The sequence below is a fragment of the Rhodamnia argentea genome, chromosome 4 (genome assembly GCF_020921035.1).
Source record: "Rhodamnia argentea isolate NSW1041297 chromosome 4, ASM2092103v1, whole genome shotgun sequence".
NCBI lineage: Eukaryota > Viridiplantae > Streptophyta > Magnoliopsida > Myrtales > Myrtaceae > Rhodamnia > Rhodamnia argentea.
Genome location: NC_063153.1, coordinates 19120752 through 19135871, shown reverse-complemented (window position 1 = coordinate 19135871; position 15120 = coordinate 19120752). Strand labels below are relative to the sequence as shown.

The following is a 15120-nucleotide window of genomic DNA, read 5'->3' as shown; positions in this document are numbered from 1 at the left end:
AGGTTTTCATAAGTAGAGTTTTTCATTTATGAAAGATAGCTTGTCTATCATAAGAAAGAAATCCAAGCAAGATCACTAGCTGTTGTAAAAATGATTTGCGCTTGAATTATGGACTAACTGGAAAGGTATAACCTCTAAATCCAGTTTAGGGTGTAAAAGGTTTTGATTCTTCAGATTTGGGGTTTTGACTAAAACAACCTTTATCTTTTTTTTTTCTTTTGCTTCTAATACTCTCCTCAGAGTTTGGGCTCATCCCGCTTCAATGTCCGACAAGACTTCTCATAGAGTCCGAGAACATACAAGCTCCAAATGCAATATCCAGAACTTCACTTGAGCTTCCATCTTCCGATTCCTCCAAGCGTATTGGCAATCGGGGCTCTACCTTGTTCTTCATCTATCCAAGGTCTCTCCAAGCTTTACCAAACTTCCCGTTCTAGGGCTTTTTACCTTTTACTTAGGTACTTCAAGTTTGTAGACATTTTTATGTCCAATGCATTGTTCACCATTGATAGAGAACTCATAACCTTCGGATATTCTATTAAGACATCATCTGTATAATGGCTTGTGCATCTTTTACTTGGTTCTACTCAATCAATTAAACACATTAATAGCCTTTGATTATTTTGTCACCTTCAAAACTTCATGAGGGATTTTCCCTAACAGAGCAGAACATACATTTAGAGATTTTTCCTTGATTCGGTTTTATCAATTTCCAAGGAAATAAATTTGTTATCATCTTGTTTATATGATACCATAATTACAGGCAATGATATTTTTCTTTGATATCGCTCTATTTATATTGTACAAGGTATAAATGAAATTAGTGTGCATTATGCATTCAATTCTCTATTTATTTTTATGGTATCAGCCACGTAGGGGAGCACCGATCTTTTCTTGTTAAAAAGAAAAATCAATACAAACATGTCGTCTCCTTCTTCAAACCCCAAATTCCCATTTCCCTCAAATATCAATGTGGCAAACTTTTCTACATTGAAGTTTGACGAGAAATTTTTTTTTCTTTACGAAACACAAATATTGTCTCTGATTGAAAGTCAAGACTTACTGGGTATCCTTACTAGAGAAATAGTTGCACCACCACATACTAAGACGTTAGAAAACGGAGCTGTAGTCAATAATCCAAAATATATATACATAAAATCTTGAATCATGGGCATTCTCTCGGAAGAGGTTCTTGGAAATGCTGTTGGACTTCGAGCAAGTGTCGGATGTGAACATGACCTCTTTCGGCAACTTCAACTCATCCGGAAAGAAAATAAGACATCATCTTTTTATCTTCACGAATTTAAATCTATTTGCGTTAATTATATTCCATTAGTAAACCTGTGTGGAATGCTAATAAAGTCTTCAAATTACTTGAAGGACTTGATGATAGGTATGAGTTGTTTAAAATGACTATGTTCAAGCCTTTTCTTCTATCTCATGTCAAAGTGATTGCACAGTTTCAAAGCTATGAGTTACAAAACAACCGAACTCCAACTATGCTCCCGAACACTTCCACGACATTTATAACACAACTACACAATGGTGGCTACAAAAACAGCCTTAGATGTAGAGGTAGAGGATCCATATTTGCACTTTTCAGGAAACCATAATACTACTCGACAAATCAAAACCGTCATTACCCCGCCACATTCAAACTCAAGAGTATCATCTCTCATCTGTCAAATTTGAAAGAAGAAGGGGCATGATGTTGCTAGTATCGTTTGGACAACATTCATGAGAGTAATATGTACTCCACAGCTTGACCGCTCTTCATATATTAAACTCACGAGATAAAGAATAACATCTAAATAGTGGTGCAAATGCTCAAATGACAAATAATGCAGGTTATCTTGAGAACATAGTTCCTTACCATGGCCATGATAGTGTGATAGTTGGAAATGGTACATCACTCAAATGGTTGATTTTACTTTGACGTGGCACTCAACTGAGCACCGTACGAAAGTTATAGCTAGTATTCATGCTATTGTTATCCCTCAATCTACCAATTATGTTTATATATCTCGACATGTTTTTTATGGGCATTTTCCTTTTTCCTCCTCCTCTCACGTTTCCTCTTCGATTGAGTAGGAGCTACTATAATGGAATTCATCTTTTAGTCCATCACAAATAAAAGCTACCGGTGATCATTAGACTAGTTCCCAATCAAGGCCAGAAATTGTCTAGAATGGTTGTTCACCAAAAGATCTTGACTTTGCACCCGAATGTGCACCTCTCTTTCCAAAGATAGAACTGGACTTAAATGCTTCATCGACTCTCATTAATCATGTGCCATAACCAACGAAGAGTGATTCTTTAACTCGGTTGCAGCCTGACTTCCACATCCTCAATGCATCTCATGATTACCCGTTCAAAGACCGGAATCTCGAACCAAATTCAAGGTATGCCAATATAGATATATCAGGTATTCCTGTCGAGCCATGTATAGTCTATTAAGCCCTAAAACACCTAGTTGGACAGAGGCACTGCTTGAGGAGTTGAATGCTCTTGCAATCAACAAAACATGCGAACTTCCCCATCATCCCTCGATGAATGTGGTTAGATGTAAAAGGGTGACAAAACAAAGTTATATGCAGATGATTCGCTTGACCGACCCAAAGCCCGACTTGTTACAAAAGTCTTCCATTGAGAGGAGGACGTTGATTTCCTATAAACTTTTAATCCGGTAGTCAAACAAGCCATCATTCACATTGTTCTATCAATTGTACTATTAAGAGTTGCGAAATTCATAAATTAGATGTCAAGAACGCCTTCTTATATGACTATCTCGATGTTCTTGTCTAAATGGAACAACCATTGGGTTTACATGATTTCTCTAGTCCCGATCACGTATGCTTACTCCGTTGTATGCCATATGGCCTCAAACAAGTTCTTAGGGTTCGACAAGTTCAACGACTTTTCTTTTTCGGTATGGCTTCATCTACAGCATTGCTGATCCATCACTATTTTTTTTTTTTTTTGTCATCATGTCATTCTATTTCTTTGTGTGGATGATAGAGTCCTCACTGGTGATTTCCTACAAATATTGGACTATCTTGTGTATGCACTCTGTCAAGTGTTTTCCACGAACGGCTTCGGCACTCTTCATTATTTCTTGTGCATTGAAGTCAATTGCTCCATTGATGGACTCGTTCTCTCACAATGAAAATATGCATTGGATCGTTTGAGGTGATAGCCCATGGCACAATGCAAGCCAATTGCTACTCCTATAGCTATCCAGCAACTAGTCCTCAGACACGGTGATAAGCCCTATACTAATCCGTCTCATTTTTGAAGCATTGTAGGTGCTCTTCAACACCTTACCTTCACTCGATTGAATCTCTCACTTGCGGTGAAAATCAATTGCCAAGATATGCATGCCCCGAATGTTGCTCACTATCATAACGTAAAATGTACTCTTCGACATGTTTGCGGTACTTTACAACTTGGTCTTTGCATTTTGTCTATAGTTCTCTTCATTTATTTGGCTTTACCGATATAGACTGGGTTGGGTGCAAACTGACATAGCGTTCTACCACTAGCTATTGTGCTTTTCTCGGCTCAAACTATGTTTCACGTGTGCCAAGAACCAACTCACTATGCATACTCCATATAGCTGAACCTGAATTCTGGGCTTTTGCTTCAACAGCTAACTCACTTAGATTTCATACATTGTGTGTGCCATTGAGATATACCAACCTTGGCCTTCGTGTCTATGTCGGCAAACCCCCTCATCTCCCAAAAACCTTCCCTCTTTTGAAGCTCTCATGTATGCTCTCAGCTTTAGTCGTCTCTCATTTTCTTTTTCTTTGCTTGATTGTCTTTACTTTTCTCTCCCGATCTATTTTGGGAGTTCATGTGTGAAAATAAGTTTCTGCAACAGATCTTGGATGAACGTAAAGACCAATTAGGTCATTTTTCCAGTTGACAGCCATCAAGAAGGATGTTCGTCGTGGCGAAACAACCTCTCCGAGATTAGGGCTCTCCCGATCTAGATTTGGTTTAGAGTCGGGAGTCTTACTCTCTCGAACTAGATCTAGATATAGATTTAAGAGTTCCTAACAAGTATTTGATTTGTGTTATCTCAACATATTGATGTTAGTATCTATACACGATAATGGTGATGGGGATGTTAAACTTAGATGTGCATTGCAAACCGTTGCAAATGCAATGGAGATCTCGGCGTGTTCATTACTGAATCCGGTGATTGATCGCCAATCATTTATGGTGACAAACATGTTTTTAAGGGATGAGAGTATACTTCTAGCTGCAGACTGTGTTTTGTTACTTACTTTCCGGCATTTACTTTGTATTACGGTTATTTTGCATTTGCTATACTTGAAAACCTTCTATGAATCTCTCGAGTATTATTGTGATTAATGAATCTTTCTTTTGATTTAAAAAAAAAAAACCCTTGGCCTTCGTAACTTTTCTCATTTTAGCATTAATCTCACAACTAATTCAGTTTTTCATGCTCGGACAAAATACATTGAGATTGATTATCAATTTGATCGTGAAAAGGTTGTTCTCGGTTCTATTGTGACTTGCAATGTTCTACGTTCCTCACAAGTTGCTGATGTTCACCAAGTCATTGACTCTAGATAGTTTTGTTGATTTATGAACCAAACTCATTCTCATATCCTTCCCATTGATCAGTTTGAAGGAGATTATTGAATTAACAAATCAAATAGCAAAATATCATCATGGTTACAATGCAGAATCTTTTACAAATCAGCATGAAAGAAACACATCAAGCAAGGCATCCATTACTTGATCATTTAGAGTACTTTCCCTGATTCGATTTTATTCAATTTTTGTGTAGTTAAAAATTATTATCTTTATGTTTATATTTCACCATGATTATAGGTGATGATATCTCTATTTGATATTTCTCTATCTATACTATATGAAGAATCAATTAAATTAATGTGCTTCATTCATTTAATTCTCTATTTATCTTTAAACCTAGGCGAACAACAACCATAACTACATTGATCCTAAGTAGCAAAGTGTTTTTCTGGGTAAGCTTTGACCCCCATGAATGTCATCTACTAAAATATATTTAGGGCTGTCTTAGAATGCAGGTTTCTTAAATTTTAGACAGATAGAACTGTTCTCTCGAAATCCGGTTTATGCAGATCTTGCGCATTATTAGCTCTTGTTGAATCAAATTAAAGCAGCTAATATGAAGAGGTTCGCCAGAGTGCTGTCAGTAAATGCAAACAATTCTTGGACAAACCAATCTACCTTACGACGTATGGCTTGGCTTTATATGAATTGCAGAACAAGAAATGAGAGGCGGCCCAACGTGGAGGAGAATCTATGGTTGTGAAAAAAACTTGGTTCTTCTCATGTTTGCTCTCTTGATAAACCCTATCCTGATCTATCCCACCCATCCCCTAAGATTTTTTATCCTAACTATATCCCTTTGTTCCTATCCTGAATATCTACCAAACACATGATATGTTACATATGCTATCTTGGCTTATATCCTGATGACTAAATGCAGCCTTAAAGATTAAGTTGCCATTTGTTGGGTTATATCATTCAGCAAGACTTCATTCACCTTCTTCCAATTTTTGGAGTAATCCAGTTGTGCACTTAAGTTCTATAGGAAAGAAAAAGTTGACAGGATCATTATGCGGAGACACAAGCAAACAAACTCACATTGTGTAGACGCTCTCCAATGAGAAAATATTACATACGACACAATCTTTGGAGCTAGTGCTTATATGGGCGATGGAATATGATTGGAACAGAATATGACTTAAAAGATTTAGGCGGAGACAAGAGAGAAGAGACAGATTAAGCAGTTTAGAGACGGCCACAATTGAAACTCTCTCACGGCCGGCTACACGTAATGTGACAGCTCACACTCTTCCAACCTGTTGCTTAGTGTCATTCCATTTCCTTTATAACCCTCTTCATTGTAAGACTCGGTCATAGTCTCTCAGTCTCTCTCCATTTCTTGTACCATCAACTTCATCTTCTTCTCCAGTATTCTTTATTCAAGTAAACTGACAATTTTGGTTGCATCCCATTTGGTGCAACTTCCATGGCGAAGCTATCACAGCAAAACCAAAGAAACAATGCGAATGACAAGAGACATGAGAATGTTACTAGCAATAACGCTGGCGTGACGAAAGTGAAAAGAACAAGGAGGAGTGTTCCTAGAGGCTCTCCTCCTCAACGTAGCTCGATCTATCGCGGAGTCACTAGGTGTGTGAAAAACCTCTGCTTATTTCCCTCCTTGCAATATTTCTCTCTCAATCTTTTTTTTTTTTAATCATCTAGGCATTTATCTTGAAATACTGTGCATTCTATAATGCTTGTTACGTGCATGTTATGATGCTTGTTTAGGCATCGGTGGACGGGAAGATATGAAGCGCATTTGTGGGACAAGAATTGCTGGAATGAATCGCAGAACAAGAAAGGACGCCAAGGTATTCGATCATTTTTATTCATCAAAGCCATCTTATTTCTTTCCTTTTCTTAAGCTTTGTGAAGCTCCTGATTTTTCAATGCTACTGATGTGATTCTCTCTTTTTCTCATGGCGTGTCCATATGTTTCTGGGAAATCTGGCTGCAAATGCAGTATATCTCGGTACGCTTTGTGATCTCCTTTTCTACTCTCTTTCACACGTTTGCCTCAGAAATTTAGATATCTACTTACACAAAATAAGGTTGCAACGATTTTCTACGTTCACTTCACATGTCAAATGGTGTTAACCTGATTCAGTATATATCTTTCATGTGGTCTTTGCAGGCGCCTATCATGATGAAGAAGCAGCTGCGCATGCTTATGACCTAGCTGCACTGAAATACTGGGGTGAAGGAACCATTCTCAATTTTCCGGTATTTCTTTCTCATTTGTCACTCTGCAAACGTCCATGATAACACTTGGTGGGAAAAGATTACAGAAACTTAAGTAAGATTACAATGCAGCCATCCACATATGAGGAGGAGCTGAAAGAAATGGAGGGACAGTCTCGTGAAGAGTACATTGGTTCATTGAGAAGGTACAAGGTCACATTTGCATGCACTGAGGTTTAAACATTTTACCAATAATGAATGAAGTATGGATCTACCAGTTTGAGGCCTTCTCTGAAGTATGACATTCATTAAATCAAGCGTTTAAAATTGCAGGAAAAGCAATGGTTTCTCTCGTGGAGTTTCAAAATATAGAGGTGTCGCGAGGTACTTAAGCATCTGATCTACTCAAACAAAGATCAGGAATCCGCCATTTCTTTACATTGATAGTCATCAGAGATCTTAACACAATCTCCTAAATTGCATGCTCGCAGTAATTTGCAAGTACGAATCTATAATATGTTGAAATTGATATTAACGTATGAACAAGCAGACATCATCACAATGGAAGATGGGAGGCTCGGATTGGCAGGGTTTTCGGAAATAAATATCTCTACCTCGGAACATATGGTACTTTGCCATCTCCTCTTGCTCCTGTAGTATAAAGTATTACTATATGCATATACTTCATCTCATTGTAGTGCTTAAGGATTAAAGGACCAACAGGAAACAGATTTTGGATTATTAGCAGCTTGTTTCTTTCTTTCAGTTAATTAGACCATTTAGTAAGTGCCAATCGAAAGAGGCCAGATGTCTCTGTGTTTCGTTTAGCGTCCCTTTCTTACATAGTATTTGATTTTGTCCAAGCTTCTTCATTTAAAAGTTGGGACATCGCAGCATCAAAGTGTTGCTCGTTGTTTCCTAGTAGAAAACCTTAAAGCAGTCCACATCTTATCCGTAGACGATGGAGAAGACAAGAGACTTCTGCTTTCTAAAGAGATTTATAAGTGGTAACTAGTCAAAGAGTAGTCTTTCCACTATAATACACACACAGACACAGGTAGACATCCTTTTCCAGCAGTTGGCCTAAGGGAGTAACTGACTTATAGTACAAATACATGAAATTCTGTTGTTAGTTTGGTAACTGTCGACTGAATGTGTCTAAAAAGCCAATGATTGAGTATAGGGCTCAGAAGATGGCAAATTCCATCAAGGACTATTGAGATGAGAGTCTTAGAGGCTTCATGGATAAAACAAAGCAAAATCACTCATATAGGGTTATAATGACAATTTCTTTGCACAAGAGCAATAATAAAGTAAAAAAAAAAAAATTATTGGCCGTACAAATGCTGAAAAGGCACGGTAGCAACGAACAACTATAGAAGAAAAAATTATGAAAGTTTTTCATTCAGACGGAAAAATTTGCTGAAAACTTACCTCAACCAATAACAACTTTGTTCTGTATGATTGCATAATGTGGTGGTCGATGGTCATCATACATTCATCAATTTCACTATGGCATGATTGTGATGTTTTCTTTCCATTCAACTTCGCAGCTACCCAAGAAGAAGCTGCCATTGCATACGACATGGCGGCTATAGAGTACCGTGGACTCAACGCTGTCACCAATTTTGACCTGAGCCGTTACATCAAATGGCTCAAACCCGTAACTAGTGACGAAAACAACAGCAACCTAAGTCAAACAAGCTTGAACCCTGACCTTAACCCTAGCCCTAATTTTAGCCTTGCCAACTCCAGCTTACCTGCAAGCTCTCACCAACTGGGGATAAGCTACTTCCAAAACCAACAGACAAATGTACCCATAGAAAGTTTAGAAACATTGCCAGCTCAGCCATGCCGAGCAAGTGCCACTTCAGCCCTAGGGCTTCTGCTTCAGTCATCCAAATTCAAGGAGATGATGGAGATGACATCTGCCGTCGACTGTTCACAGTCACCATGGGAGTCCGAGTTGCCTCAGTGCAGCAGCTTCCCTGATGAAGTAAAGACGTACTTCGAGTGTCGTGATTTAAGCTGTGGCACAGAGGGCGATGATACGATTTTTGCCGATCTCAACCTGGTCTCTCACCCAATGTTCGAGCTGGAACTTGAGGCATGACGACTAAGGCTAAGGTCTGAGTCGAGTGCATGGAAATGCGGTCATACCATGCATTTAGGCCAAATATGGAAGCAAGCCATGACACGAGAAAAGAAGAGTCTAGGTCTGGATTTGCTTCATTTATTACAGTTCTTAGCTTATTTTCAGAAAATAAAAGAATAAATCACAATAAAAGAATAAGATGCCAACATAGAGGTCAAGGTCATACCAATTTATGCTTTCAGACCTTGAATGCTAGTTGACTTGGCTCGAAAATTGTACTTCAAGAAAAGATATGTAAATTAGGGATTAGGGGTAACTGATAATCCCTCAAAAGATGGTCGGACCATTTTTTTCTCCTATTGTCTGTACTTTTTTCCCTGATTTTTCAATAAAATAAAGTGCATTTCTTTGTGAGATTGCAAAGCCATCACCCTCTTTGTTCTTCTGGGTGATTCTTTTATTTTTTTTAACACGATAATACATACTATTGAATGACTAATGCGTAGAACCGATGACTAATGCGAAGAACCGTTCTTTGTAATTTACATCTCAACTTGTGTTTAAGAATGAACCAAAAAATTGTATTTAAGAATAGAGATACATTAAGAAGATGACAAATAACTTTTGAAATTATCATTAAAAACTTCTGATAACATTGTGGTTTTGCATTTAGTGACCCAGTTTAGTACATAACGAATTTCTTCATCAACTGCATAAAATATTGAATTGGACTGGCATGGTCAATGAACTTATTATGAATATCCCCATGGCGTTGGTTGAGTAATAAAACGTTTGAACCAGATACGGTATTTCTTCCATTCATGTGCTGGTGCGAATTAGTCAAGTCGAAAATATAGATACTCCAAGTATTACTGAAAACATAATTTCCAAATATCCAGCAATGATCGTATTTTGTATAATCAAATTGGCAAAGTAGAGAGGAAATGCAGACTATAGCTTTCCAAATCACATTTTTGAGGTTGGTGAAAGAAAAACTCAGCTTTCTGAGATACAATGTTGAAATTTTGGCTTGACCCCTTTGAGATGGTATTAGAGCCACTTTTTTCTATTGTTTATATTGCAATTGAGCATCACATATGGGATTTTCTTCTCATTGATCATGTTTCATGTAACGTAATAACCAAGATTTTGGAATAATTGGCTTCATGTTCTCCTCTCATTGGACGTCACTCCTTTTAGGTTCTCATCATTCTATTAACTAAAGCCAAAGGTAGTGACACGAACTATATATATAATGTTGTTTATGCTTCCTGAAAAAATTTTAAATGACTAAGGCTCCGCTTGTTTCATGAAAAATGTGGCGTTTCTGGAAAATATTTTCCAGGGAGCCGTTTTCTAGGAAAATGACAATATTTTTCGGCGTTTAGCTGAAACCTGAAAACGAATTAGAAAACATTTTCCGATATTTGGTATGAAAAAATTTATTTGATTTTCCTCCGTGCACTCATTTTAATAAATTTTTATTTTTACTTTATATTTTTTTATCTTTTCTTTTTTAAAAATCAAATTTTAAATTTTTTTATTTTCTTTTTTTTCTGTTCACATTTTATGCCTATCGTCGGCAAGGTCAGCGAAGCCTCGCCTCGCCGGACCCGGCCGGATTTGGCCTCGCTCGAGGCTGGCGACGCCTCGCCTAGAAAAAAAGTAAAAGAAAAAAAATTAAAAAAGAAAAAGGGAAAAATTAAAAATTTAAAAGGTAAATATTTGAATTTTTAAAAAGATAAATAAAAATGAAAACCTCCTACTGAGATTTTCCACACACGATTTCTCAATTTTCGCAACCCGAAAAGCCAAAGTGAGGATTAGGCGATGTTCTCATTGGAGCCACGTGGGAGCGGGTAGATTTCGGCTCGGGTTCGTGCGATCATTTTCGACCTTCTTTGCCGATCATGTTCGACCTAGTAGTCGCGTTACTTTAAGATGTATTATCATTTTCTTCATATGATTACTTAAAGTTGAATTGTCTTATCAATGATAATTTCAATAATCACATGAGACAATTAGTATGTAACTAAATTAATTATGAGATTAATTATTAATGACTATAATTTAGTATAGTTTATAAATCGTGTTACTAAAATTTATTATAAATTAAATTTTTGTTAGTTATTAATTAGTTTGGCTCAATAATAATCATAATAGTCACAGGTTAGAAGCTACCAAATTTGGCGATCATTTTCAACCTAGTAGTCGTGTTAATTTATGATGTGTTATCATTATCTTTATATAATTACTTAGGTTCCATTTATTATGCGAAAAATGAATGATTTGGAGAAAAAATTTCCAAAGTATCTACTGGAATAATTAGTCAATTTGGAATATATTTTCAAAATTTTGTGTGTAAATATTTCCGTGGATGAAAAAATTATATTTCGTTTGTTGACTATTGTAAGCGATACAAGCGATCATTATGAAATGTTTTCCCAATCATTCATTTTCCAAACAAACGGAGCTTTAAAGTCGAGTTATCTAATCAATGATAATCTCAATAATCACATGATGAACATGTGTAACTAGTGCAATTATGAGATAACTTATTAATGACTATAATCTAGTATAGCTTGTTAATCATGTTATCAAAACTTACTAGTAATTAAATTGTTGTTAGTTACTCATTAATTTGGACTAAAGAATAATCATACAAGATAGCGACAGGTTAGAAGCTCCTAAATTCCATTGCGAAAGTCACTAACACGTTTCCAAGATTTTTATCACCTATTGAAAATTATTAATCGCGCACAGCTGGTCCATGTTCGGGTCATGGAACCCGTAGAATTTCGACTAAACATGATGATTATGCCTATTCCTCTGTCATTACCGTAACACCCCAATTCCTAGCAAAAAAAAAGGAATGACACAGCCGTCCTCCCATCCGAAGGACGCAGCCTTAAGCCACCCAAAATCGAACTTCCAAAAATCACCATTGATAATGCTCTGGCTCTATTGGCAACCCGAAAGATTGGGAAAGAAAGGGATGAGCCACCACAGCTCGGTGAGTAGTGCGTACCTCTTCTAAGCGGATCGAGCACCCACTATGCACATTTACAAAATCATAACCGAACTCAATAATCCCAAACTCGCTTGATAATATGAGCACAACTACAAATATAAATTATTTACTTTCATCGGTCATAATACACACTAAAGTACGCGGTCACGTAAATAACAAAGTCTTTAAATACATGTTACTTTTAGCTATCACAGTTCATATATATACAAAACCAAAAGTGAGTTACATCTTTCTACAATAACTTTATAAATATCAAAAATCTTCATTTAAATCAACAAACTTCAAATCAAATATCAATGGTCTATTCCATTGATTAATCTCATACATAATCAATGACGATGGTCCATTCCATCGACTAATCTCAAATCACATGTCAATAGTCCATTCTATTGACCAAACTCATGCTCAAATATCTAACTATGGTCACGTATAACGCCTCGTGACAAGGCGACCAAGATTCCCCCCTTGGCAAGGTCTCCACCTATAATGCCGGTAGCTCGGCCCACAAGGATATCCTAACATTAGTATGTGCATATCCACAAGTCCCTCAATGGGCTCATAGCGATATTGAACATCAACACAACTCATAGTAATATTTTTACAATTCACAAAACAATTCAGGATCAATATCACAAGTTGGTCTCTCAACTAACACCGATAGCCTTTTCGCGAAAACTCACCGCTAGAAATACTTTTGTAAAGTACTTCCCAAATCATTTTCGAAACTTATTCCACAAGCTAGTTTGCAACTTAATGCACATGTATAAACAAGTATATAATGAAAATGACTTTCACCATACCTTTCATAACACATTTATAAAACTATTCACAAATTAGTAGAAATAACCTTTCGTAATGGCTGTCATACGGACTTTTTAAACCATTTCAAATAGCAAATGGGGTAGCAAATGCCCGATCCGAAGTTATGCATTAAATATGCTATAAACATCACTTTTCCCTTTTAGCGAAATCACACTTTTCACATAATACATCTCATACTTTTTATTTTTCAAAATATGCTTTTACTAATTCAAAGAAGAGATAGCACCACTCACCTGGAAAAGCCAAAAACTAACTTAGGATTGTTACTCGAGCCGACACACTCGTGTTCCTATCGGATATAATGAAAACCAGTATCAAAAACTGAATAACAAGCTACTCTACAGCATGAATTGACTGAAAAATGTCTATTTGTCACTAAGACGACACCTACGCACCAACAAAACGCTCGCTCATGAGGAACACGCATGTTGTCCGCTACACGCAACTTGCGCGTTAAACTTAAACGAACCATAACTCCCTCCTCCGAGCTTCGATTTAAAGGAACTTATAGTCCAAAGAAAGCTCTTTTAATGTACAACAAAACCCCCAACACAGCTCATCCAGAATCTATCCAAAAATCGGCAAGAACGGGCGCAACATGTTCTGGTCGCGCACTGTTCACTGCACGTGTCAAACTTCCAATTTTTGTTTCGGACAAACCACAAGTCCAAATCGAGTTCTGTAAAGTCCCACAGCACCACAACACCCTAAACTATCGTTACCCTAAAGAATCTCAACTTAACGATTCCAAAATCTGACTCGCGGCTCAACTTTCCCATAAATCCGAATTTGAGCCCTAAAAACGAAAACCATCCCGATTATACGAACGAGGAGCGCAAGCACTTACCGAGCCTTGTGAATCGAAGTTGAATCGTCTTGAAGGGCATCCGATTCTCGTACGCCATCTCGTTCTTCTTCTTCTTCTTTTTCTTCTTCTTCTTCTTCTCTGCCGAGTGTTTTCTCTCTTCCCGTTGCTGCCCCTCTTTTCTTTTATAATATGAGCCCCTTTTCTTCTTTGACTTTTCAACCCTTTCCTTTTCTCTCTTTTTTTTTTTTTTTGACTTTGTCAAAACCATATTTTACATTCTTCCCTCCTTAAAAAGAAATTTCGTCCTCGAAATTTAGACATACTTCAATGATAAGTACAGATACTTGCGCTTTATCTCTTCCCCAAGTTCTCACGCGACTTTAGTCAATCTATTAACAATCGCCCAATATGTTGTTCTTATCACTTGGTGCTCATGGTAGACCCACTTCTATTTTTGGTACCTCAAGAAGGTTGTAACTGCCCATCCATTTGTTAGTGCTCAAAATTTCCCGTGCCCAAGATATTGCTTGAGACCTTTCTTTACACAAAACATCCAGCTAGTTCAGCATTGACATTAACTCAAAACCTTGGGGAAGAAATGCAAGTAACTTTCAGTCAACAAACCAAGGATAAATTCCAATTGCTCAAAAACATTTTATGTTCCAATCCACTGAACCAAAGGCTTTCATTTATTGTCGTTTACAGAAATTCTTGGACTTAAACCTGGCCCATGAATGACTAGCTCATGAGCTCACAAGACGGTATCGACAATCCTCCTACCACTTGCGGAAAACGTGACTACATGATATAGGCTCAAGGTCACGCATCTTTGTAGAATTGGCACCCACCAACAGATCTTGACATCACGAGAGAAAAGCCAAGTTCTAACACTTCCCATATTCCCTCTCGGGTCTACCATGCTAGAGCTAATCCCACACCACAAAATCTCATTAATTTCTAGTATTAATGTACTTCCCAAAATCAAATCGAACTTTGAATTTAATCACTATTGTGTAACTTCAAGGAAACTTTGAGTGCCAGCGCACCTATCATAAAGTGGTTTGAGGAACGCTTTTTTTTTTTTTCCTTAGAGCTTGGTCACCTGCATTCTCTAAACTTGGGTTCTTCCTTATTTCCATAAACACTAGAAGACCTCGATGCATGCATTATCCACAACTATCTTTCCCATGCTCCTATTTAAATTAGTCAAAAGATTGCAAATATCGCCAGCACTTTGGGCGGACCAACTTCCTAAGTAATACATCAACTCTATCCTTCAATTCAATCTATATGCAAAGGCTCTTCCTTAAACTCTTCTCTTTCATGGATGCCCGCAGTTGCATTGTCCGATCCCGCAACTCAATTTTTCTATAAAGATTCAATACCCGAACATGTTGCCTCCCGTGTCCGGTTCGATCTTCAACAAATTGGAAACTGCCACTTCTCCCAAGTTACACATTCTTTTTTTTTTTTGATTCAAAATGCAGATAACAAACCGAGCCAAACACTTCTAGTGGGTACCACGGATATGCTTTCTATAGAACGATAAGC

The 15120-nt window shown here is 37.3% G+C and overlaps 1 protein-coding gene across 1 annotated transcript; it reads left to right on the top strand.

Moving 5' to 3' along the window:
* Positions 1-6055: 6055 nt before the first annotated feature.
* LOC115744487 (AP2-like ethylene-responsive transcription factor At1g16060) lies at positions 6056-8926 on the top strand. The gene is made up of 8 exons (XM_030679704.1): positions 6056-6219; positions 6361-6443; positions 6596-6604; positions 6767-6855; positions 6946-7019; positions 7147-7197; positions 7364-7440; positions 8367-8926. The coding sequence occupies exons 1-8, from the start codon at positions 6056-6058 to the stop codon at positions 8924-8926; spliced, it is 1107 nt and encodes a 368-aa protein (XP_030535564.1).
* Positions 8927-15120: the final 6194 nt, after the last annotated feature.